The sequence below is a fragment of the Aspergillus affinis genome, assembly GCF_023601865.1.
Source record: "Aspergillus affinis strain CMG 70 chromosome Unknown NODE_140_length_87538_cov_87_433439, whole genome shotgun sequence".
Lineage (NCBI taxonomy): Eukaryota > Fungi > Ascomycota > Eurotiomycetes > Eurotiales > Aspergillaceae > Aspergillus > Aspergillus affinis.
Window position 1 is genome coordinate 40296 of NW_026515921.1, and position 25608 is coordinate 65903.

Genomic DNA, 25608 nt, shown 5'->3' on the forward strand with positions numbered 1-25608 from the left:
TTTCTCCTGCAGTATAGTGGTGCAGTAATATCTTATGCAGGATCTTATGCAGTTGGTGCGGATGGATCAGGTGACCTAAACTCTAAAAAACCACAGATTTCACATGAAAATTTGGGTGTGGTTTTCAGTCTGACAATAACAGAATTTGTATGGACACCCACGCCTGTAAGCATCTCTCAGCATCAAAACGCTGGGGAAATCTATGAAAATTGAGATAGTGGTGCACAAAGTCACGCAGAATCGAGCCTTGTAGATTTTTTCAGAATATCACCTTTTTTGCGGTAGTGAGAGTCAAAACTAAAAAGGTGGAGTGCTGCCTCTACCTTTCCGCGAGATCGAGTTTTGGCAGTCAACCTGGCGTTGGCGGTCAGGCCCTCACCGCTAGCCCCGAATAGATTCTGCCGGATAGTTCTTGAGCCCCGTGCCGAATGTCAGCTGAGTCCAGCTTCCGATCGTCTTGTATTTGTTGACTGCTTGTCATCTCCCGAGGGTCTTCCACTTGAGTAGCGGAACCCATAGTTGCCGTTGACGATGAAGCCTATCATCGCCATCCCGGCCATCCTGGCCCTCCTATATCGTGCCTGGTCACGCAAATCATTGACCCCGCTTGGCCTGGTCGCTGCAGGACTAACCGCCAGTGCGCACGCCGTTCATCCCTGGTCAGTTCCGTTCGCCTTGCTGGGGGTGTTCTATCTGGGAGGGACGAAGGTAACGAAGGTGTGTTCACCGGTTTGGGATCAGCGAAGGCCCATATTCTTGTCTATAGACTCTGATGACACTGATCACTGACCATCCGGCAAGGTAAAACATGACGTCAAAGCTCGTCTCACGCTCGCCGCGTCTGGCTCGGATGGCGGCGAGGGCCAACGCACTCATATCCAGGTGCTTGCCAATTCCATCGTGGCTTCTGTGCTCATCCTCCTTCATACCCGCGCGCTTGCTGTCTCCGGCCTCGATACCGGCTGCTTCTCGAATGGTGGCCATGCGGCGGATCTACTGGTTGTCGGAATCGTAGCGTAGGTGGCGCTCTGTTTCCCTTTCCCTCCTCCTCGATCTCCCTCTCCTACACACAACACAAAACCGTAAACACTTCAGGTCAGCTAACCACCCTAATTCCACGAATAGTAACTACGCTGCCGTAGCCGCCGACACCTTCTCCTCCGAACTCGGCATCCTCTCCAAGTCGAAGCCGCGCCTCATCACCTCTCCGACTCTTCGGTCCGTCCCCCGGGGTACCAACGGCGGTGTGACGGTGACGGGTCTCCTAGCCGGTGCGTTGGGAGCGTTCACCGTCGCGGCTACATCAGCATGGCTACTTCCGTTCTGCTCGTCGAGCACCGACGCCTCGGAATGGAATCTGATCTCGAGAGCGCAGTGGATTCTGGGTTTCACGGCGTGGGGCACGCTTGGAAGCGTGTTGGATAGTTTCCTGGGCGGGATGTTGCAGGCTAGTGTTGTTGATAAGAGAACGGGGAAAGTGGTTGAGGGGACGGGTGGGACGAAGGTATGTTTTTTCATCTATCCAATACCTAACCTATGTCATTTGGGTTGGTTTGTGTTGCTGCTCTGCATCTGCACAGGCTCGTAGGGGGGTTTGAGGCTGGGGGTGTGTGGAGGGAGTATAAGTCGTTGACATGGCTGATCGGTATCTATCTAGGTCCTTATCACGCCCAGCGGAGTGCCTGGTACTTCTGCTACTAGCTCCGCAACAGAAACAGAGACCGCGCGGCACCGGAAATCAACAATCGAGGATGCTAAGCCCACTAATTCGCGCCAGGAAAGCCGTCGTGTCGAAAGCGGATGGGATATCCTAGACAACAACGCCGTGAACGTGCTCATGGCTGCGATCATGAGTGTGGGCGGCATGGGTGTTGCCAGTTGGGTGTGGGGACTGTCGGTGGGAGATATTAGGTTTTGATTTGCCTGCGATTGTTAGAGGAGGAAGGATTAATGAAGAGGCGATTACGAAAACGATTTGTTGCTTACTACTTCAGACTGGGAAAAGCGATACTTGCATCATTTATGGTTATCCGTGGGGGTTTCGGGAACTATATATTAAAGATTAAAACAATAGTTTATTGCTTCTATATTTTATTCGAGAATTAACTAAGCTGGATGGGCTAGGTCAGGTATAAGAGAGAATGGGTATTATAACAACTGAAGGTCTCTATTCAACCTATTGAATATAAGTCAACGCGATAGACTACTAAAACGAACTAATAAATTATATAGCAAAGACAGAGCTAAAAACTCGGGAAAAGAAAAGGAGACGTCAAAAAATGAGGATCTTCCGTCTTGACAAAAATGACAAAGACGAGAACTATGAACGTCGCTTTCGATACCCATACCGCAATGCCTGATACTGAGTAGGATTCAGTTCCTCTGTCAGCATGGCCATTGTGACATCTGTCTTACCGTCAGCTCTGGTCCTTCTCGTCGTCCTCTTCGGCAATTTCTCCTCCCACGGCTGCTTCGTGAAGATCTTGTGCGACCGGAACCGACTCGCCCTGCTCTTCGGATACTTGCAGAAATCGAACACATTCTGGGACGGCGGGTGATGCGGCAGCTGCTGCGGTTGCTTCCAACTGAAGTCATAGGTCAGATGGTGCAGTCGAGGTGCATCCCAGTCCACTTTGTCACCGGGGTGGACGTGGCGATCCGACTCGAACGTCATGACGGTCCTGCTGCGCGGCTCGCGCTGCTTTTGGCTGCCGTTTTTGCGAGGCAGACCCAGCGCGATGGCCACGTCTGGCTCCAGGTGTTCGCGCTTGCGCTTCACCCCGGGACGCGAGTACCGGTTGAAATCCATACTATGGGGCGGGGCGGACGATGCGGGGACCTTCTTGCGGCTCACGTGCGTGAACGTGATCTCGTGCGGAGGATGGAATCCGTGCTGCGCCAGTGTTGCGCGTCGCCTGTCCTTCTCTCCCCCGGGACGCAGCCACTCCAGGTACGTCGTGATGTGGCGCATCTCGTCGCAACTACGGGACAGTTCCTTGGCTGCCTCAGAGAAGTGGAAGTAGGCGTCTGTCTCGTGGCCTTCGTACCAGTCGATACGGCCGAGCCAGTACAGACAGCGGGCCTGGCTGTCCGTGTCGCCGAGTCTGGCGGTGATCTCTTTAGCATGTTTCACCCACTCGCGGGCTTTGGAGGGTTGTTTCTTCTCGAGGTTTTTGGTCGTTCGTTGAAATGAATGCGCGAGCGCTTGTTGGTCGAGTTGGCGGTCGAGGCGGGCGAGCTCTTCGTGCATCAGATTCTGCATTTCCATGCTATCGAGGAGTTTTTGCACGAGTTCGTTCGTGTCGGCTGGTTGTGCATTTTGCTCTTGGGGAAAGGGGTTAGAAAGGGAAGTAGGAGTGGAAGTAGGTTTGAGTTTGGGTTTCGAGGTGGATTTGAACGGGGCAGGGTATCGGTATTTCGGTGCGCCGTCCATGTATGCCTCGAGTGGAGGCGTGATGGGGGAAACAGGCTCGCTTTCCATGCCCGAGGCCGGGGCAGAGAATGTGTCATCCTCTTCGGTCTCTGGCGTAGATCGCCGAGGTGTCTTCTTAGCAGCCGCGGTATTTTCTCCTTGGGCTGAAGACGTCTGCACCTTGTTTGTCGATGGCGGTTTGCGTGAAGAGCCTAGGCGGCGGCTACTTGGGGGCATGGCTCGGAGTCATTTGCAAGATTCTGGTTAGCAACGCGAATGGAAGATCAAGTTGGGCTATGAAGCAGTGATGTGGTAGAAGAGATCAGTGAGTATAGTATATAGATTCTATGATAGTATAGGGCGAGAGAGGGACGTCCCGGCCTCGGCAGGAACAATTCGGCCTTATATAGTAAGGAGAGCTCTTTAAAGCTTTTAGCTATGGTACAAACGCCAGAGATCACCGGAGAGTATAGAGTTGAATCCGCAAAAGTCTTTGTATCGACTTGGGGGAGTCTTTGTTCGTCCATTGTGATAATTGTGGGTGGTGACACGGAAGGGCCCGTCAATCATGAAAGTTCTCGGGTGAAAGGGAAAGGGAGAAGAGAGAAAGAAGGTCGGCCGGTGATCATGTGGGGATGGACAAACAAGGCAAACCCCACCAAACACGACAATCAAGACAAACCAGACAAACCAGACAAACACGACGTCATGACCGGGAGTTTTCTCCACCCGCCGTGGCCGAAGTTTCTCTCGTGGTTGGACCGTCGCCGGCAAAGAATGACCTCTATCACACTTGCCAGAAATGCGCGTCAGCCCCTTGGGATGGCTCTCCCTAGCACCGATGTGGCCTGGCTAGCAAGGGGTGGAATGCGCTTGGGCTGATCCGCCAATCTGATTCCTAATTCCCATAACCCGGATGATGCTCCTCAGCCTCCAACTCCGCCTGGAACTGGCTGTGGTGGGGTGTTTGCACATCAACATGACATGGGTGATTCAGGAACGAGCTTGGATTCTCTGATGCTGGGCGGACAAATAGACAAAGACAAATCAAACCGGCGCTGGTTCTGGACTTGTCTGGTTCCCTATATCGCCCGCCGATTTCCATATAAAAGAAACGCCGGCTTTCCCCCTCCTCTTCGCTCCCCTCTCCCCTCACCTCTCTCCCCTTGGATTGCAGTGACTATTATTTATTTTTTTGTTTCCTTGCCCTTCCTGCCTTGAATTTAATCCCTCGGTGTCATACCATCTGCAGGAATTCCCTGCACTCCTCTTTTACCCCTCTTTGATCTGCCCGACACGACCCTGTGCTTTTTAGTTTATTTTGTTGTCCGATAAATCCAGGGCGGTTCCTTGCGCGCCGAGGGAAGAACTCAAACTCAGTCTTGTACCATTTCCAATCTCAGTTTCCCATCTGTGTGTGGTTCACATATCCTACCTCTAGATTGAATTTTCGGAGTATAACCGGCCCTGGCCAGCCACCATGTCTCCTTTGACCTTCCCTACCCAGACGGTCGACATTGTCGATATCCGTCAGAATGACGTGGGTTTCTCTCTCGTCAATGATATCCACAATGGCCTCGACCCCACCGTGGGTTCCAGACGATCCATGCCGACAATGCTCCTCTACGATTCCAAGGGTCTCAATCTCTTCGAGGAGATCACCTACCTGGACGAGTATTATCTGACAAATGCGGAAATTGAAGTGTTGGAAACCTATGCCAAGAGCATCGTCGAGCGGATCCCGAACAATGGGCAGTTGCTGGAGCTGGGAAGTGGGTATGCTTTACACCGTAGTGACGCTAACCATCTGTTGGCTCCGATCCTAACCCCCCTTCTAGAAACCTTCGAAAGGTTGAGATCCTTCTCCGCGAGTTTGAACGCCAGGGGAAACACGTAGACTACTACGCTTTAGATCTGTCTCTCTCCGAACTGCAACGCACATTTTCCGAGGTGTCCGTTGAAGACTACACCCACGTGGGCTTGCATGGCCTCCACGGGACGTATGATGATGCCGTTACCTGGCTGAGCAGGCCGGAGAACAGGAAGCGTCCCACGGCCATCTTGTCGATGGGCTCGTCCATGGGTAACTTCAACCGCCCGGAAGCCGCGCAGTTCCTCTCGCAATTTGCAAAGATTCTGGGCCCGTCAGATGCGATGTTGATCGGTCTGGACGGCTGCAAGGACCCGGACAAAGTTTTCAAAGCGTACAATGATTCTCAGGACATCACGAAGCAGTTCTACGAGAATGGCTTAATCCATGCCAACCGGGTTTTGGGACACGAGGCTTTTAAGCTGGACGAATGGGAAATAGTAACTGGCTACAAAGCCGCCGAGGGGCATCACGAGGCGTTCTATGCGCCCAAGAAGGATGTGACTATCGACGGGATTTTCATTCCCAAGGGCGAGAAGCTCATCTTTGAAGAGGCCTTCAAGTATGGTCCTGAAGAGCGGGAGCAGCTCTGGAGAGACGCGAACCTGATTCATAGCGCCGAGTTTGGCAATAGTTCCGATGACTACCGTGAGTACGACCCCTTCCTTGCATTGATATCCACAGACACAACGTGATCCTGGAACTGCGTTCGGGTCTTTTCCCACCTTCGCACAAGTTCGCTCACGTTTGAATATTTGAGACTGGCGCTCGAGACTCGTACTGACTTGCCACTACGGATAGACCTTCATTTCCTGTCGTCTTCTGCTCTCAGCTTCCCTACTTCCTCATCGCAGTACGCTGCCGGTCCAGTTCCTACTCTTCAAGATTTTCAGTCCCTTTGGACTGCATGGGATATTGCCACGAAGTCAATGGTCCCCCGCGAGGAGCTTCTTTCTAAGCCGATCAAACTCCGCAATGCACTTATCTTCTACCTGGGCCATATTCCTACCTTCTCGGGTTAGTTGAGATGTCAAATACTATGATTAAGTCATGGTATTAACGGTTGTGAACAGATATCCATTTGACGCGAGCCCTAGGGGGAAATGCGACCGAGCCCAAGTCCTACCAACTTTTCTTCGAACGTGGGATAGACCCTGATGTGGACGACCCCCAAAAGTGTCACTCACACAGTGAAATCCCGGACGAATGGCCAGCCCTTAATGATATCCTCGACTATCAAGAAAGGGTGCGCAACAGGGTCGAATCAATTCTCCAGAGGGATGACCTCGCCAGCAACCGGACTTTAGCCGAAGCACTTTGGATCGGGTTCGAGCATGAAGCAATGCACCTGGAAACCTTCCTCTACATGCTGCTGCAAAGCGACAAGACGCTTCCGCCAACCGGTGTTGAAAGGCCAGATTTCGAAAAAATGTTCCGCGATGCGAGAAAAAATGCAAAGCCCAACGAATGGTTCACTATTCCTGAGAAGACGCTGTCTATTGGTCTTGAAGACGCAGATCCCACGTCGGTGCCCTCGGCTACGTTTGGATGGGACAACGAGAAACCCGAACGAGTCGTGACTGTTCCGCCATTTGAAGCTCAGGCTCGACCTGTTACCAATGGCGAGTATGCCAAGTTCTTACAGAAAAAGCATATGCGCGAAGGCCCAGCGTCGTGGGCTCTGTCCCATTCCAACAAAGACTTTTCGATCTCGGGGGTCAATCAAGACAGCCCAGAGGCCACGAAAGATTTCATGTCCAATTTCGCCGTGCGAACAGTCTTTGGACTGGTTCCGCTTGAGTTTGCTCGAGACTGGCCGGTCATGACATCCTACGACGAGTTGGCTGAATACGCCGAGTGGGCGAGATGCCGAATCCCAACCTTTGAGGAGGTTAAAAGTATCTATGCCCATTCCGAGAAACTGAAGATATCTGACGGCTGGGTTCCAAATGGAGATGCGTAAGGACTGATCCCTTTCTCTGCTACGTGATTCCTACGGCTGAAGCTAACAAACACGTCAGTGAGCCCGAGTATGTGAATGGAAATGGACCGGGCAAAAAAGACATCAATCGGACTCGGCCTCGTACCCCGGATCACCAGCCTGTGAGGCCGCCTTCCCGAGGAGAATTGCCAGTGTTTGTGGACCTCGACGACTGCAACGTCGGGTTCAAGCACTGGCACCCTACCCCAGTGATCCAGGACGGCAATCGACTTGCTGGCCAGGGTCAACTGGGGGGCGTGTGGGAATGGTGCAGTACGGCACTAGCCCCGCACGACGGATTCAAGGCTATGGATATCTATCCCGGATATACTTGTAAGTGAAGCCTCGGAAATATGTTCGGAGTTTTTCTTGACGGTCGAGTGTTGACTGTGCTTAATAGCGGATTTCTTTGACGGCAAGCATCATGTCGTGCTCGGGGGCTCTTGGGCCACTCATCCTCGCATTGCCGGACGAACCACAGTGTGAGTTTCATGGCGACCTCGGTGAAAGGCTGTGCTAATGATTTTATGCAGTGTCAATTGGTATCAGCACAACTACCTCTACCCATGGGCAGGAGCACGTCTTGTGCGTGATTTGTAGGAAGTGATCGGTGAGACGATAGCGGGTTGTGAACTGAATGCCATAGGATATTTTACCTAGCCAGAGTAGCGAATCCACTTGATATTGATACTTGATACTTGATAGCAGCAGGTCGGATTATTGTAGTTATGCATTGAGCTTGAACTATGAGTATCACTTTCTCTAGATGATAACGGAGTGGGTCCTGCAGCGGGGGAGCTCGCGGATAACGTGACGCAACCGTGCCCCTCATCGCCCCAAGTCCCTCTCTCGCCACTCTTCTCTCTCTTTCCCCTGAACCTAGTAGCTATTCATCTTCTTCCAATCAATTCCTGGAAGCTACATAATGTCTGTCGAAACAATTACCACCATCTCCCCCTCCACCAACCAGCCCGTCCTCACTCGGACGGGCGTCACTGCCGACGAACTACAGCAGATTCCACAGCTCGCCCAGGAGGCGTTCCGATCATTCTCTCAGTCGACTACGCTGGAACAGCGTCAGGAAATCGTCACCCGCGCATTGGACATCCTCGAGAAGAAGAAGGATGAGCTGGCTCTGGAAGTCACGAACCAGATGGGCCGGCCCATCGCCTACACCGGCGTGGAAGTCATGACGGCTATCAGGCGTAGCCGGTACCTGACAAAGATCAGCAGCTCGGTCCTCGGGAAAGAGGGCATCGTGCCCGGGGAGGAAGAGAAGGGATTCAAACGCTTCATTAAGCGCAAGCCCGTCGGTGTCGCATTGATCATCTTCGCTTGGAACGTATGTCACTTGGCCATGTTTTGTACAGTATACCTTCTGGAAGCATGCAGGAATCACTGACACAAACGTTGCGAACCGATATTAGTATCCCTACTTGATCTCCGTGAACAGTATAATCCCCGCAATCCTGGCCGGCAATGCCGTCATCCTGAAGCCCTCGCCCCAAACCCCCACTATTGTCGAACAGTTCACCAACGCCTTCGCCGAGGCCGGTCTCCCAAAGAACGTCATCCAGTACTTCCACTGCGGCTCGCCCACCACCCTCGAGACCATCGTCCGATCCCCGCTCGTGGACCACATCTGCTTCACGGGCTCCGTGGCCGGCGGCCTAGCGGTCCAGAAGGCGGCCTCGGACCGCATCGTGAACGTCGGCCTCGAGCTCGGCGGCAAGGACCCCGCGTACGTCCGCGACGACGTAGACGCCGCCTGGGCGGCGGAGGAAGTGGTCGATGGGGCGATCTTCAACAGCGGACAGAGCTGCTGTGCCATCGAGCGGGTCTACGTGCACCAGAACATCTACGACACCTTCATCGCGGAGGTCAAGAAGGTGCTGAGCAACTACCGCGTGGGCGATCCCCTCGACAAGCAGACGCAGATCGGACCCGTCATCTCCAAGCGCGCCAAGGAGACCGTCGCCGCCCACGTCGCTGACGCTATCCAGAAGGGCGCCCGTGACGAGACCCCGGCTAACGCCACGTTCGAGAACCCCCCGCCCGCCGGCAACTACGTCAAACCGACGCTGCTGACGGGCGTGACCCACGACATGGTCGTCATGACGGAGGAGACCTTCGGGCCGGTGATCCCCGTTATGAAGGTCAGCGGCGACGAGGAGGCCGTGAAGCTGATGAATGACAGCGAATTCGGACTGACGGCCAGCGTGTGGTCCAAGGATGTTGCTAAGGCGGAGGAGCTCATCGAGGACATCGAGGCCGGAACGGTCTTCATCAACCGATCGGATTACCCAGCTCCGGTGAGTATTTCCCTCCTTCCACCTTTTTTTTTTGAACCTCTCTATCTGCTGTCTGTTTGCTTTGGGAATTGCTCGCTAACGCATTGGAATGAAATAGGATCTGGCATGGACGGGATGGAAGAACTCCGGTCGGGGCGTGACGCTCAGTAAATTTGGCTTCGAGCAATTCGTCAAACTGAAGAGCTACCACGTTAAGGACTACCCGAAATGAACCCGATAACGATGAGGACACTGCATGAGGGATAAATAGACATAACGAATACCACTGATTGTTTTATTGTCACGGTCCACATCTGCTAGATAGAGGAAATCACCAGATCCATTCAGAACAAACCAGGAAGACCCAAACAAACCACACAACAAAGAAAAGATAGAGACCACGAGAGAGCATGAGAGGATGCGTACTCCGTAAGAGGGGGCAGCCCCGTAAGCCTCGACCGAATCCGCCACACAGAAGCAAACACGAATGATCGACGAACAACGCATCGGCCGGGCTGGGGAGGAGAGCGAAGGTCTCGAACATCCATCGGCCCCATTCCATCCCCATCCCTTAAACACAACCAACCCTGTCCGGAGTAAGTAGTGTCTAGAATACCTAGACAGGTGCCGTAACTACGCTGTGTAAGAACGAAGATCTAGAACCCCACGAACGGACCAACTAGCCACGAAGACCTAATCTTAGTTACCTAACTATGTGTAGTTACGGAGGCAACCGTAGGGTCGTGTCGTGAGTTGACAGTCAGTCCCACTCTTCCATATTTCCGTCTGGCAGACAGGCAGGCAGACAGGCAGACAGGACACAAAAAAATGAACAGTGCCTGAGTCTAGACCCCCACCTGGATGGGCTAAGTATGTAGAGAGACGAATGCGTCCATGACAGTCATTGAATTCATTAGAAGGTACTCATCATTCCTTAGAGCTAACTGCCCAACTTTAAATTGGGTCTAGGTCGAGTGTAAGGAGGGAGGGAAAGAGAGAGTAAGAGTGATTCGCAAGCCAAAGTATGGACCAGGGAGAGCGAAATAATCAAGTTACTAACTAACTCTTTGCTAGGTCACGTAGAGCCTGGGTCTTGTCTACGTAGTATAGTGAAGTTTATTGCTACTCTGTAGGACAGAAGAACACGTATGTATGTAAACGCATACATAGGTAATCGGAACCTAGTTAACCCAGCAGAAACAAAAGATTCACTAGCGAAAAGGACCAGACTTTAGTAACTACTACTCAATCTGAATAGCAGTAGACACGAAACCAAGAAAAAAATCAAAATAAAGTAATAATTAAACCCTAGGGAAAGTGGGCACGATGGGCACGCTAGAAGGGGGGTGGAAATGAATCATCCATCCCTTCTTTTGACGTGGAATTATCATAGGTTTATTGTTCGGTTGTTTTTGATGGTTTTCTATTGACAGCCCTGTTATGTACTTACCTACGAATAGAGGCGAGAGAAAAAGATGGAAATGCAGCTTCATGTACTCCGTAGTCTGTACTCCATATTTAACGTACATAGGCATAACTACAGTAGACCTGGGAATGACAAAGTAACCTAGTAAGTTAGTTACTGTCTGCCTTCCCGTCTGCCTGTCTATCTATAGAATAATCATCATGTACCGACAGGGACAGCTGCATTCAGACCATTAGAATGTAAATAGAGACATGGGCCGACGGGAGGAAGCGGGTCTGAAAGGAACAAGGATCTGTACGGAGGAAGACGGGGCCAGAAAAAGAAAATATATTTAATTTTAGGAGAAGAAGAAGAATGCGAAACAAACGAAACGGCTTTGCTCCCGATGCAAGGGCGAACCGCTCAGTTCCATACTTAGATCCACCCCCCCTTGGATCAGCGAGCGTCGGGGGAAATTAAATTATTTTAGATGATCCACGTAGTTACTCCATACTCCATGCTACTATAAATGATCTTCCAATAATGATAGATGGTGGCATTATATTTTGGTAAGTGGGCGGCTATTTCGTTAGCAGCACATCGGGGGGACTATAATTATCTGGATATCAGGATAATTTTGTCCTATGTAACATAAATAGAGATCGGAATGGGGGTTGACGGAGTACGGACAAAGAATGCAATCATTGGGAATTTTTCGACTCGAATTAAGTAGTTATTGTCTCTGGCTTTGTCTCGGATAGTCCCTTTGCCTTTGTGTCTGCTCCCGGACTCAATCTCCACTTTCTCTTTCTTTTCTCCCCTGATGAATGTGGGCTGGAGGGAGATACTCCATAACTACTCCGTACATCAAGAAAAGTAAAATAAAGATGACGTGCCCTTCAAAAACAACCGAAAATGCACTGCCGCCGCCCGAGACATTCTGGGCCCTGCAGGCAAGCAAGTCCATCAGGAGGCGCTTCCCTGGCGACTCGGTCAGAGACGAATAAGATTAAGAAAAAGCAAGACAGCTGCATCGGGAAGGGAGAATCTTACACGTCGCGCAGGGATGTTGCCAATGCATACCGACATCACATAGTCGAGTATGCCCATCCAATATGCAATGCAGATGCCAGATCGGGAACGCCTCGGCGAATTTTTTCGACTTTTCGTACGCTCGATTGCCTTGTTTGCCGGTTTCATAAGGGCGTACAGGACACGACTGTCCAGGGTCGGGGGTGGGCGCCTATGGGGTCAACAAGGCATGAGGCGTCCGACGCTATGCTTAGCCCGGACTCAAACGATTGTTCGTCGAATGCATGGCGAATGTGGAATCAAGGGGTAGGGATAATAACTCTTGGAGATTTGCTTGGCCAATCTGGTCGTCAGCCCAAGTTACCCTGGGAAATTCCGACCCAAAGGGGGGCCATTCAAGAGCCAGAGAACCAGCGAGAGAATGTGTCACATAGCGCGCAAAGATTGCGAGCAGCAGACACACACATAAGGCTGTCACGGTGACCTTCGTGCCACTCAATTAGCCGATCAGGTTAAGCCTGCATTGCACGGGCGAAACCGTTAATCCGTAGGCTTGCAGGGCGTCGCGTCTGTCGAGGATCTTTGGGGATTTTCTGAATATATATGACCGCTGCCTCGTCTCGGTTCCTGCATACCTTTTCCCTATTTCTTTCTTTTCTTACTTGTCGCCAGCGTCTCAATGTCATAGAACATCTGCCAGCCTTTCTTTCATTCTGTTTGCGTTTTGGTTGCTTCACTCTCGTCTTTTGATAGTCTCTCGTTTGGGTATCCTTTGTCCTTTGATTCTTCCTTTTTCTTCAAATAGACCTCCTTTTGCCATAAAAAGCGTCCGCTCCCTACTATACGATTCATTGATTGCTTGGGATACCATCCTCTTGTTGATTTGTTTTGCACCTCGCTTGCATCGGTCCTGGCTGTAGATACTGGTCGACCTGCCACTCATTTCAACCCTCGCTGCTACCATTCGAATCCCTCAACCTTACTCTTACGATATTTATAATCACCTCTCGATCCTCCTATTCCCTACATCATGGAATGTTTCCGGCAGATCGTTCGACTGGTCAAGTCTCCGTTTCAGCGCGACCCGAACCAGCACAAGGTTTTGGAGATTGTGAGTCAATTGACCGATCACCGATCGATGCACCTCAATGGCTAATGGCGAATCACAGGGACCCCCAACCAACTTCCGCAAGGAGGAGCTGCCGGCGTTTTTCTCCGATGATGAGTGAGTGCAACCCTGGAATCTCCACGATGATAACAGTTCTCTTGTTTCTGACACTTTGTTCGCCCCGCAGCGCGCTGACCTTACATAGCAATGGCTCGGCAAACGAGAAGGAGGCAGTCATCACATCGGTGGAGCGTCAGCCGTCCACCCGGGACAAGATCAAGAACCATGTCCGACGACTGAGCGTCAAAACCCATCGCCCGCTTCCCGAGCAAGAAGAATAGGGCACGCTACCTTGGCCCGCCGATGGGGAGTAAGGGAGCCTCTGAGCACCGTCAAGGATTACCGTCAGGTATACGCGACCAACGCAGGGATGGGATGAAGCGCTGGAAAATGTTGCAAGTTTCCGCATCGCACGACGGCAGAACGCCCGTCGCATGGTCAAAGCAAGAATGTCGGGACTTCGTTGAGACGCGATTTCTTTTTCGACTCCAGATTGTTATCGTTTTGGATTTTCTGTTGGGTTTTATTTATAGACGATGTAGATCCGCCTTTTGTCTGTGTGTATGATGTATGTAGCTCTGGAAGCTCATCAAAATCGTCGAAAAGCCTCCTCTTCCTGGATTGAAGCGCGGGTGGTGCCTTGTATTTAGACTTCGTCTCCACAGGACGCACCCCTTTCGCTGCACGATCTTGGTCGGAGCGAGAGGAAAGCGGACTGCTCCTTTGATTTGACAGATATGAATCCGAACTGATAACCTGAGTCCTCCGATGTGGTGCCGTCATCGTAGGTGTTCGAGCTTGGGCGTCTAGATCGTCGTCTTCCGATGCAGTCTCTTCCACGTCATGATTCCCATCTCTGCCATTATCCCTCTCTGTAGAATCCCGCCGAGTATCTGAAGATTCCGAGAACCCAGCCGCCGCGCGGGTCGCCGACTTGACCCCCTGCATCCCCACCAACGATTTCGCCTTCCTCGGGCTCATCAACAGATCATGTAACGACGTCCCCGCGAACGTGTCATCCAGAGCGACATCCTCCTCGACGTCATCACTCTCGTCGGAGTCCACCGCCGGTCGCCCACTCTGGATCTGCCCCAGACCATCTTTTTGCCGCGTGGAGAGCGCATCGGCCTCGCGCTGTCGCTTCGTCTCTTCGCTCATCGGGGTCACTCCGTCCGTGGGCCGGGCGAGGTCTTGGATAGCGGCTGCATTCTGCAGTTTTGCCTCTTTCTTCCGTCGGACGTATTCAGCGTAGTGAAGGTGCTGCGTGAAGGTTTGCGCGACGGCGTAGAATTCATCTTCGACCATCATGTAGATGTCATCGTTATCGAGGCCTTCGATTAGGAATCTGTTTCCTCCGACGCGACATTAGCCCCGGTCTACGGTAAATCGATCGACTTCGGGGAGGGAAGGAAGTCGTTACTCTTCTGATGGACAACGGTGGATAGGAGACGACGGAGGGGTGGGAGCTGTTGAAGAGTGGTTAGTAAATTAGTCCAGAGATGTCATCGCACAATCTAGGACGAAAGGGCCTTCACTCACAAGATCTGAAGAAGTAACGCTTGCCGACTTCAGAAGAGCTCAGCTTTAGCTTTGCTTTGGGAGTCGTCTCGTCCTCATCATCTTTCTTGATGTCTCGTTCTCGTTTCACCGGTCGTCGTCGCGGCGTGGTGTCTTTCGCCCCTCCGCTGGACCCTGTGAGCCACGGCAGAGTTCGTGGCATCGCGATGACTGCGCCTATGTGAGGGAGCTACCGTCATTTATTTAAGTCCAATATCCTCACTCTTTCCACGTAGAGAGAATAGATTAATGGAGAAAGTGACGCGAAAGTTGGCGCGACGGAGACGCGGGAGACTCCGCCCCGCCTCCGCATGGAGTTAGTTGCTCTAGTTTCAGGACCAGACTGGGCTACTCAACGCTTTAGAATTATGGGGCATGACAGTCACTAATCCTGAGTCATTTGATATGATTGAAAAGAAACAGAAAGACTTGAAGGCGCAGCACTAGATGCCTAGGTAAATCTCATATTCTCGTAGGTATCGGTGGCCAATCTGGCTATTCCGGTCGCAGATTTATAATACAACAAATGCCGCACGCAAGTCCTCAACGCCGACAAAACCCAAATTATCAACGCAAATAAAGCCCAGTGTAAGCCGTATGCTGAAACCATGTGGACAGTGCCAGTCCATGTAAATGGCCAGATGGTAATAAGAAGAAAAAGAAAGTAGAGAACGCCATGAAAGGATGTCTGTCACCGACTGCCTTCGCTAGACCTCTCCGGGTCGCTTGCTATTACAGCTCACGATCTTGACCTTGTCCGCCTGCACCTGTGTCTGGTTGTCCAGTTTGAAATTGACATCTTTAATAAGGAAGGTCCACACTTCGTCGCAGAATCGGTAGGTATCAAGATGGCCCTGGAGTAAACAAGTGTTTATCAGTTAGCGCTCATCGCCCCAGCAACAGAGGTCAAAGTGATCCTTGCGACAGAAAGGTGAAACCCATCCAAGTCATGAGGCAGAAGTGTACCTTAAATGTAAGTCTTGCGCGCACTTTGTCGGCAAGAACCTCGGTAATGATGCGATCGAAGGTAGAGAGGATTTTCATCGCCAGTTGAGGTTCGATGCGGCCCTCGTTGATCAGGTCATCGAGCGTATCGGTAAGGGAGAGACCGAGACTGCGAAAAGTTGCGGTCAGTGGCAAGACATCGGATAGGCTTTCAATAGGTGCTGTAGTACCTGCTCCCGCGATACAACTCGTAATAAGCCTGAGCACTCATGGTGATGGATTACGGAAGAGTGGGATTGTCGGGAAGATGATGAGTGTTGGAGCGCTGGTCGGAGCCAATGATGGCGGAGGCGGGGAGTGTTGATCACGTGTTTGATATCATGTGACCGTCATCGCGGCATTACGTCAAATCAGCGACGGCATCAAGTAACTATAGATGCATGTTCAACCATCTCACATCATGGCAATCATTTCTTCAAGGCACACAATCCCGTTTTCTCAGCTACTCAAATCTCCAGTGACTCTTAAGCCTCGCTATCCTCACCTGGTGGCTAGAACTCGCTACTTATCACACACATCGCAGAACTCATCCAATACCAACAAAGGTCTGCATGTGAATATATTTTCAGGCATGCCTTACTACCCTGTGCTAACAAACACATCCAGACAATACATATTCTGAGCATAAAGAATCCCTAACAAAAGAAGAAGAGAGGAGCAAATCAACACAAGAAAGCAACCAACAGACAAAACCAAAACAAGCAAAATCCATAAGCCAGGCGGACGACGAACTTCGCGAACGACTTGAGCAAATGTCTGGTGGCGGTGGAGCTTCAGGAATTGAATACGAGGATGGTCAACCCAACACCATGAAACGAAGTGTCCGTAATAACATGTTCCGCTATATTTGAAACCCGTTATCAGGGAATGGACAACCAATGTCGCAACACCTTGTTGCAAATCCAGAATACGGAGACATATCAGCAGACGAAAGCCAGAGTCAGAGAGATGGAACCCCCGGGTCACACTGAGCCCCCTCCCCGATGGCGGTCCTCCGATAATACTGAGCCCAGCAAGTCGCTCTGGCTCATTCGCTGGCTGGAATATGTTGGGGCTGTGTTTCCAAAAATGAGCATTAGGTGTTGATGGAAATGAGACCCTACATAGTCGGCTGCCTTAAGAACTTGGATATGACAAATAGATAGAATAATGAACTTGGCCAATCTTTGAATCAAAAAGATAGCCCCAGTTTTCCACGGAATAAGCAAAATTTGTAACATGATAGGGGGGGAGAGAACAAGAAAAAGCAGAGAGCCACTCTAAAACGCCCTCGATTGGAAAAAGAAGCCCTTCTATTATCTCAAAGGAAAAGTCGCCAACTCCGATGGACCACAGCGCTAAGAAGACAAATAGATATTCCACACATAAAATCATCATCACATGTCACTTTCAAGCAATCAGCGATGGAGTCGGCTCTTTTAGAGGGATGGGTTGTTTCCCACCATGCCCGCCAGAACTCCAGCCCCGATGATCCCACCATCCGAAGCCTCACGTAAGAACACGGATTTTCCGCTTTTCTGCGGGCCGGTCCGCATGATCAGGCGATCGATAAACTGCTGACACATTTCCTTAAAATTGGGATAATGTTGGATGATTCCACCGGTATAGGCAACCACCAGTTCCTCGGGGCCTGACTGCCAGTCAGCCGGCGTGGGTGTCGGTGAAAGGACGGGGACTATCGGTCCTCGAGATTGGCTCGTGCCTGGAACTCCCAACGTAGGTGGTGTGAATTCATGAGAGCTGCCATTATGCACTGGCGAAGCGGCACTGGAGTTCAGCGGCGAATTCTCGTTGCTATCCACTTTGAGCTCAATTTCTCGCGCACAAGCCAGTAACCCTACAACCGCCGCTGCAATTAGACCGGCAGATCGTCTCTGCACCGTTCGGGCAATCTTGCGAAAGGCTCCAGCTGTCATGGCATCCCATTGCCAGTCACCATCTTTAGGCGGCGACAAAGAACGCCCCAGTTCATCAGCTAATTCCTGATCCGTACGGGCACGGGCGACCTTGTCAGAGATATACGAGGTCGTAAGTGCATAGTCTTTGATGATGTTTGCAGGTAGACCCTTCGGCGCCACGCCATGCACCGTTGTGAAGTAGTCTAAAAGGATGAGTCGGACCAGCTCGCCGATATATCGACCTCCAGTCATGTATTCGAATGGCTGAAAGCCGGGACGTGCGCACGCCCTGTCAAGCTCAGCGTCCCACTTAGTGATGATACCGAGTTCCTTCAAGGGCGGTAGGGCTCCCGAAAGAGTCCATTCCGTATTGACCACCGTCTCTTCCGCCGCGGAATTTCTCAGCTTCACATGGCTCGCCTTGGATTCATGCAGCGACCCAAGTCTCATAGGAATTGTAGCATTACACCCAGTTCCTACAATGATGCCCATTACGACACGACTATTTGGGAGTGATTTCACCGCGTAGGCCAGGGAAGTAAGAGTAGCAACGGCGTCATTAGTGATAGCGGTAATCTTGAGCTTTGGCAGCGAGTAAAGCTTTCGGCGCTTGGTCGAGGGCTCATCGTCAGCATCCGGGCGCTTCGTGTGTTTCTCGTAACCATTGAGCAGGATCTTTCGAAGATCGAGGTCCGAGGTAATTGCAAATCCCTTCCCCATCGGCATCAAGGTAGCCTCTGCCAGAGACTCTTGCCTATGGCAGGTCAGTCACGAACACAGTCCATGTGATACAGCCGAGTGCAACTCACATTATCGGGAAACTGAAAGTAATCCCCATCTCCAACTCCTCCGGAACCGTGCCCTTCGTCGCATCCGAGGTCAGACTTTCCGCCACCACTTCCGCAATGCAGTCGCCAATCCAAGAGAACAAGTCCTCCGCCTTATCCATCTTGAGATGCTCCTGGATGGGCCACGCCTTCTCTAAGGTGCGTTTCACGCGCTGTCGCTGCGCCTTCCGGATTGTATGCCGCGATCTCTCCGAAGCGTCTGCGGAGCGAATGTCCGAATCGGCGGATTCTCCCAGCAGCTCGATGAATGCGACGCGCAAGTTACTCCCGCCGACATCGATCGCCAAGTAACGGCCAGTCTCCAATCCTGTGGGTAGGTTGGTCACCGGCGTAGGTAGAAACTGTTCTTCAGATTCAAGAGCAAGCCTGCGATATACGCCAGAAAACCGACGCGCAAGTTTATAAAGAACTGCTTCGTCGAGAGCCAGTGGCAACAAGAAGTCATCAAGTACCCGGTGCCGTTCCAAATATTCCTTTTGCGCCGGATCTAGATCGTCTTCCTCCTCGTCTTCCTCCACGTCAATTGGATCGTCGTGAAGATGATCATGGTCCTCGTCCTTGTTTAGCTCCGCACCGACCGGAGTCATGGGCGCCATATCGAATGAGCGGCGAAGATAAATAGGGGTTTGTTTAACCGGCGGAAGCAGGAAGGAGTAGAGGCATACACCCGAGAGACGGTAAGGCCGGTCTGTGCAATAGGCGATCTCGGCCACTGATGTAGCGATGCCGTGAAACAATGTCGTAGGGTGGGAGAACCAAAAAGATAAAATAAAATAAAGGAGTGTTATTTTTATTTTTATTTTTAAACCTTCAACCCAGGGTCTCAGGAATGCTTTTAAGTCCGACGGAATATCGGGTCCAGCAGGAATGGAGGCTAAAGCTTGACGGATAAGGTGCAGACGATTTAAAAGGATCGCGCAATTTTGAAGGGAGTCACGAGGGATCGTAAGGAGCTCTAGAATTCTAGCGGGGTGAAACCGCTTGTAGTAGTAGCCTGTCGAACTATAATCGAGCCAAAACCAGGATGTCAGCAATGAGGTTGCAGTGAAGAAATCAAAAAAGTTGGAAAAAAAAAGAAACCCCCAAATTAAATCAGACAAATCAAAAAGTAGACCACACAACACTAAAGGAAAACTAAAGGGTTGGGGGGTTTCGACAACAATGTCAAACAGCAATGACGCGTGTCTGCAGTGGAATTATGGGGGAGAGAAATCCTGCGGGGGGGGGGAGAGGGGGGGCGCAAGAAGATGGACACGACGGCGACGATCAATGCAGGGAGCCCTAGCGCACGTAGAAAGTAGGGGGGCCAGAACAGATGGGAAGTAATCGTTTAGTTACCTCTCACAATGCGTTAGTTTGCACTAGGAATGGAGCTTCGTAGAGTAGCAGAAGGGCCAACGGGTGGGGGACACAGAAGAGTAGGTCGGTGGGTTCGGGGCGATTATGGAAGAAAGAAGGAGAGAAGGAGAGAGGGAGAAAGCAAGAGAGAGAGAGAGAGATGAAGATGAATTAACTACAGTGTAGTTAGGTGGCCAGGATAATAATCATAACAATCCAGACCGGAGAATCTCAGAATACGAACGGTGCTTAAACCTGTCCCCACCGGAGATGAGATCCCAAAGATACGACGATAAGGGGAATGAAAGAACGAAGAAGAGAAGAAGAAGAGAAGAAGAGAAGAAGAGAAGGGAAGAAAGGTAAAAGTCGGGACCGATGACGAGTCAGGACAAAGAAAAGGAAGAAGAAGAAGAAGAAAAAGAAGAAAATAATGGTTAGTCCGACAGAGCCGCTGGAGATGCGACCATCGGCGATGTGACGCTGTTAAATGTTTGGTCGCCACTCCTCGATCTGTCCATGATGCCGATGATGCTAACTATCGCTTGACAGGCAGTTGCTCCATGCTCGTTTGTTGGTTCGACGGGGAATCTACCACATCATTGTTTTCTACTTCTTCTTCCTCCTTCCTCCTTCCTCTTCAACCACTCCATCTACGTCCATCCTCCTTTCTTCTCGCCCTCCACTCGAACTATTCTCGAATGTGACCCTAACTGCCATTACTCGTACGGACACACGGACATGCTCCGTATATCTTCATTCATTATCCAAGCCTCCGTATAAAGTGGGTCGGCATTGTACGACTCGGAGTGACTGACTCAATTCCGGACGCCTTTGCCCCCGAACACGAACCGCTGCCCAGAAACAAAATCCTAAAATTTAAATAAAAATAAAACCGAAGGGAAAAATAACAATACAACGACACAATAATGACTCGATCCAAGCAAAGACGCCATGTGGGAGACGGTGGGGCAGTTTCAGCCGACAGCTTTAGTCGTCAACATTAATCAATAATGCACGGACAACTTGGTTCGAGTCAAATGCCGGCGGTTTCCAAGCCTTGACTGCCTCACTGTCTCTCTATTCTCTAGGCAGTCTAGCTCATTTACTACCACCTTGCGATTAGGAATAGGAACCCGCCTGGATCGACTGGCGCCATGGCCTCCCCCCGCCGACTAGGATGAAACGTCCGGTACCGGCCTTCTTCCTCTTTCTCCCCGGTGAGACCTATCATGGTCAAAGAAGGAGAAAAGACAGGACCAAACGAGTCAAGAAATTATGCACAAGGCCTCTCGAGGCCAAAACAGGAATAATATTCAGCCCCCTGCAAGCGTCATCTTTCGAGAACTCCAGTCCGTTCCGCAACCCGGTTTCCGGCGAGCATTCACCCGTGTGGACTACGTGCTAAGACCGGGGAGGGCTTGAGGATGCTGGGAAATACTACCTGTAAGACCGACAAGAGATGCTCGACGAACGCTTCGACATTTTCCCAGCAATCAAAGTCGCACAAAATGTAATTGACCTAGGTAGGTAGGAGTGAGACATCCTGAGCATTGACTCGATCAACTGTGTTGTTTTGTGCGGAAGTATAGCGGGACTCGGGTTCTTCGATGGCTCACATGCGAACCATTGATTCTAGACATCTGTGGAAATTGTGATGCTCTCCTCTTTCGTGACATTCAAGTAGTCCAAAGTTACGTTTCGAGTACCCATATTGGAGGGATAAATGTTCGAACCTGTTCCAGCCGCTTGAAGTATATATACCTCCCTGTGTTTATTCCTACAGTATAACCTGCAATTCTATCCAGTCTTTCGCGACTCATCAGACATGATAGGGCCAAAAGCAGTAATTTGCGGTAGGTTCTATAGCATTGCCGTATTGCAACCGAGACAAGGCGCCATTAACAAGCATGGATCGGACATCGACCGAAATAGGCTGAATCTTGGACGCGATCATGAACAGCGGTGTGTTATCCACTAGTCAAACGCTGATCTTTTCCACAGATCACCAATAGCAGACCGGTGGAGCGCATCTCGTAGGATTCAGTCTTGGCGAATCCGAGATAGACTCCAACGGTTTTCGGTGCCTTGGTGGTCGAGCTCCACCACAATTCTGTCAATTACAAAGATTCGGCTCGTCTAGACTTGTCAGGTTGTCAGTAATACCGAAGAAGGCAAATGGTCCACAATCGAGGTGCTGTGAGTGCGCCCACAATCTTCCTGACAATTTGGGAACATTCTATACTTGCTTGTATGGTTCCGCAGAGATGTCCAGCGGGCTCCCGGAGTGACAGCACCAAGAATAATCCCACAAGACGATGCTCCGATGCTTGAGCGAATTCTCTTGCCGATGAGCATCTTAGCCGGTCCTTGGCAGGGTATGCAGCATGGTCGAGGCCTGTGTGATCATGATGGTAGTATATGCAGTGTGATAGTAGGCATTGAGGGGGGAGACGCAAGCTATGATCTTTCATAGGCAGGTTTACGCCGCCACAACCTTCGTAGCCTGACTTGCATACGCTTGTGGGAATTAAGACAAGGGTAGATCGCTCCGCAAGGTGCATAACCCTAGTCTAGCGATGTCATAGTCTGTTGAAGGTAGTATATGTAGTCAGTCAATCTCGGTTAGGTCGCAATCGGCATGCTTGAGCGAGGCAGCCCGTTTGTAGTTGCATTGCAAAGAACTGGATGCAGTGTTGAACGGTAGAGATTCTCATCTGTCATACAGACGATGGAATATCGCCGCGACGCAATTCTTTGAGGCGGCGGCGAAAAGTCTTTTTGTTCCGTTGAATTTCGACGTTTCCTGACTATTCCCCATCGCGTACCTGGTTGTGGGTATGGACGCAAGCGATGTAACCTGAGCGGAAGATGAGCGAGATAAGCACGGGTTGAAGAGCACGCAATTCCGGGTCAGAAGATCAGAGGTGGCCCGGTTCATAGTAAGATCAATAATGCTAGGCTCCATAAGACAGGATAATATAAACGCAGCGAACAAAGACGCGCGATTGTTGATGAAGTCGAGGATGGCCCGAAGCGGCCGGGGCAGGCCAGAGGGGAGTGTAACCTCAGGCCAATTCCGCAGGACTCGGCATCTCCGCAGTCGCAGTTTCGCCCGCCCAACTTTCTCTCCCCCACATCTTCTTCCTCCCTTCCCTTGACTTTGAGACTTTTTGAGTCTGGATGACATCCACCCCTCCCATTCGATCCGCCCAGCTCCCGGTACCCATGGAAAAACAACCTTTTCTATTTCGGGACGAGACCCGCTCCTGCCATGGCGATGATGTTGACATTCCCGTTTCACCTGCCTCGAGCCCGAAGTGCGCCCGACGCCGTCGCTTTGTCGCCACCCTCGCCATCATTGGCCTGAGCTTCATACCCTTGCTCGTGCTAGGCTGGTCTTTGATCTCGACGACTTCGGGCTTCCGCTTTTTCAGCTGCCATGGCTTGTCAAGGCGTATTTTCTATGGTTTCTCAACTACCACGGAGGGCGCGGAGCTGCCCTTGATGGACCTCGTCGAAGAGGAGCCCTTGAAGGTTCCTCTGGAGGCCCACGTCATGAGTAAATGTCCGGATGCTCAGTACTGCCTGCAAGAGTTGGTTGTGCCAGCCATGGAGCAAATCAGCGACAAAGTGGACTTTGACTTGTCCTTCATTGCAACGTAGGGAAATATTCTCAACCTTATTTTGTATTCCATTTCTTTTTCTAACAGCTGGCGTAGGGTCTCTCACAAGACTTCGGACATCGAATGCATGCATGGTCCCAGTGAATGTATCGGTAATATACTCATTCTCTGTGCTCAGAGCCTGCCGTTTCCCGAAGGTGGCGATACTCGCATGCCGACTATCCGCTCTCTTGGCTTTGCCAATTGCCTTGTCAGCTCATACGAGGACATTCCAGACCGGGCACTTGTACATCATTGTGCCCTGGAACATGGCATTGATTTTGATGCTTTGAATCGGTGTGCTAGTCAGCAAGAAGATGACCCGGAAAACGGTGGTCTGAGTGGCCTCGCGTTGTTGCGAGAAAGTGCTCTTCATAGCGCTGACATTGGGGTCAAGACAAGCTGTACGCTGCGGCTGGATGACTCGACCTGGTGTGTCCGAGATGGTGGTGTTTGGAAGGACTGCGCCGAAGATGGGGAGGGGAGTGAGGTGCCAGTACTTGTTGACGAGATTAACAAACTCTGGGGGGAGAGAAATTGATTCCCACGGCCCACTCGGAATGTGATTGTTCATTACGGTTTATAATTTAATGTCACGGCGACTATAGGAACTTGAGCTTTTGGATGCAGGTTTGTGCCGGCTTGGTCTCGGTCTGGCTTGGTTATTGTTACTATAGCTTATGGGAGCTTCATAGAACTGGTTAATCCCGGACAACAATGAATTAATTATATTTGACACTTGGAACCACTATCCCTCGCTATGATAGGAAACCTTTTAGCTTGCTATGTTGACAAAGTAACAAATACTTCCGATTATGGTAAATCGTTCTATGACTACCAGTGTAGGGACGTTTTCTAAGAATCACCGGCGATGTCGTTACCATGCCGGGGGGTTCTGTTATCATTCACCTGAACCGGATTCTGCTGCTCTCATAGATTTTGTTTGTCTTGTCCTTAACCTTTACTGGAAGCGCATCAGCACCAAGTTCACTCATTCTGGAAGTTGCCATCTTTCATTTCCATCGCTTCTACACTCACCCCTTCCACCCCCCTCCTCTCGTTCACGCACTCTACCCCAAGCCAATTCCTCACTTTCAAAGTGAGGACGCTTCATCACAGCCATGTCATCCAATCGCAGCTGCCATCATTCCAAGAAGCATTTCGAGAGTAAAGTAGACGAGCTTGTGCGCAAGTACATTAAGGTCTCCGAACCTGGCCCGGCCCTCAGGCACATTCTCAACAACGGAGACGAGTCGGCTCTCATCTTCCAGGCCATCCGTCGCCAGGTCGCGCTGATCAGATGTCGCTCTCAATCCCCCGAGAATGACCAGATCACTATCTATGACAGGGCCTTACTGATTCTCACCCGGTACGGAGAAGATCCACGCGATTTCGGAGCTCTTGAGTTTTACATGACCGAATTTCTCGGTATCGTTCCGATTTTTCCTGAATCGCAGAGCAAAGATATTCTCTCCCAGCATGCAGAGCTGCAAGCTATTGTGAACAGAGGTTCGTAAGTCCTATTAGCCGCCATTCGGCCCACGCCCCCTGCCTAATGAAAGCGCGCGGATTAGAGACTGAGTCTGCCGCTATCCCAGAAATCCGTCTCTCCTCTCGTAACCAACAGCCCCATCGGGAATTGAGCGACCGTACCGTGCGTGGCACCGAAGACGTCAATCCCAACGACCATCGCATCGGCCACTACGTCCCACGGCGGAGCAACGCCTCCCACGCGTCCGACAGTCAAGGCGTTCGAGATCAAGCTGAGAGAATCGTGGGAGTGTTTTATGAAGCTAGACGTGACTATGTCGAAAAACTACAAACGGGTGGTTTCGCTTCCATGACCGCCACTCGGTTCCTTCGGGATACAGCCGAGAATGCCCTTCTGTATCTCAGTCAGAACGCGATGATGGACCACGCTGCCGTTGGGGATTTGCAGAGCAACTTCGCCCTCGCCAGAGATAAAGTCGCCGAGCTTTGCGGAGGCCGAAAGCGCCACTTTGATGACAACGAGGGCAGAGATACACACAAGCGACTCCGATCCCGTCGATCCCGTCGAATTACGGTTGATTCATATCGTCCTTCTGAATATCGGTCCTAGGCGTCGGTAGTATGGGTATTGATCTCCAGGATGGTTGAAC

General features: G+C 51.2%; 9 protein-coding genes across 9 annotated transcripts; 6 read left to right on the plus strand and 3 right to left on the minus strand.

The window, feature by feature from the left end:
* Positions 1-531: 531 nt before the first annotated feature.
* KD926_002024 (DUF92 domain-containing protein) lies at positions 532-1918 on the plus strand (the record flags this gene model as incomplete). The annotated part of the gene is made up of 4 exons (XM_053093816.1): positions 532-717; positions 802-1016; positions 1126-1504; positions 1658-1918. The coding sequence occupies 4 exons, from the start codon at positions 532-534 to the stop codon at positions 1916-1918; spliced, it is 1041 nt and encodes a 346-aa protein (XP_052951351.1).
* Positions 1919-2320: 402 nt separating this feature from the next.
* Positions 2321-3649, minus strand: KD926_002025 (uncharacterized protein; the record flags this gene model as incomplete). Its single annotated transcript, XM_053093817.1, has 1 exon — positions 2321-3649. One exon carries the CDS (start codon positions 3647-3649, stop codon positions 2321-2323), a length of 1329 nt encoding a protein of 442 aa, XP_052951352.1.
* Positions 3650-4892: 1243 nt separating this feature from the next.
* Positions 4893-7863, plus strand: KD926_002026 (DUF323 domain protein; the record flags this gene model as incomplete). Its single annotated transcript, XM_053093819.1, has 7 exons — positions 4893-5188; positions 5251-5930; positions 6084-6299; positions 6356-7241; positions 7304-7596; positions 7664-7745; positions 7797-7863. 7 exons carry the CDS (start codon positions 4893-4895, stop codon positions 7861-7863), a joined length of 2520 nt encoding a protein of 839 aa, XP_052951353.1.
* A 325-nt stretch (positions 7864-8188) lies between these two features.
* KD926_002027 (aldehyde dehydrogenase family protein) lies at positions 8189-9786 on the plus strand (the record flags this gene model as incomplete). Its single annotated transcript, XM_053093820.1, has 3 exons — positions 8189-8605; positions 8691-9575; positions 9673-9786. The coding sequence occupies 3 exons, from the start codon at positions 8189-8191 to the stop codon at positions 9784-9786; spliced, it is 1416 nt and encodes a 471-aa protein (XP_052951354.1).
* Positions 9787-13021: 3235 nt separating this feature from the next.
* KD926_002028 (uncharacterized protein) lies at positions 13022-13440 on the plus strand (the record flags this gene model as incomplete). Its single annotated transcript, XM_053093821.1, has 3 exons — positions 13022-13102; positions 13161-13216; positions 13287-13440. The coding sequence occupies 3 exons, from the start codon at positions 13022-13024 to the stop codon at positions 13438-13440; spliced, it is 291 nt and encodes a 96-aa protein (XP_052951355.1).
* Positions 13441-13597: 157 nt separating this feature from the next.
* Positions 13598-15932, minus strand: KD926_002029 (uncharacterized protein; the record flags this gene model as incomplete). Its single annotated transcript, XM_053093822.1, has 6 exons — positions 13598-14504; positions 14580-14625; positions 14699-14893; positions 15453-15570; positions 15683-15830; positions 15892-15932. 6 exons carry the CDS (start codon positions 15930-15932, stop codon positions 13598-13600), a joined length of 1455 nt encoding a protein of 484 aa, XP_052951356.1.
* Positions 15933-17139: 1207 nt separating this feature from the next.
* KD926_002030 (hexokinase family protein) lies at positions 17140-19063 on the minus strand (the record flags this gene model as incomplete). Its single annotated transcript, XM_053093823.1, has 2 exons — positions 17140-18373; positions 18429-19063. The coding sequence occupies 2 exons, from the start codon at positions 19061-19063 to the stop codon at positions 17140-17142; spliced, it is 1869 nt and encodes a 622-aa protein (XP_052951357.1).
* Positions 19064-23030: 3967 nt separating this feature from the next.
* On the plus strand, positions 23031-24008 carry KD926_002031 (GILT family protein; the record flags this gene model as incomplete). Its single annotated transcript, XM_053093824.1, has 2 exons — positions 23031-23464; positions 23525-24008. The coding sequence occupies 2 exons, from the start codon at positions 23031-23033 to the stop codon at positions 24006-24008; spliced, it is 918 nt and encodes a 305-aa protein (XP_052951358.1).
* A 580-nt stretch (positions 24009-24588) lies between these two features.
* KD926_002032 (uncharacterized protein) lies at positions 24589-25568 on the plus strand (the record flags this gene model as incomplete). The annotated part of the gene is made up of 2 exons (XM_053093825.1): positions 24589-24976; positions 25042-25568. 2 exons carry the CDS (start codon positions 24589-24591, stop codon positions 25566-25568), a joined length of 915 nt encoding a protein of 304 aa, XP_052951359.1.
* Between the last annotated feature and the right edge of the window lie 40 nt (positions 25569-25608).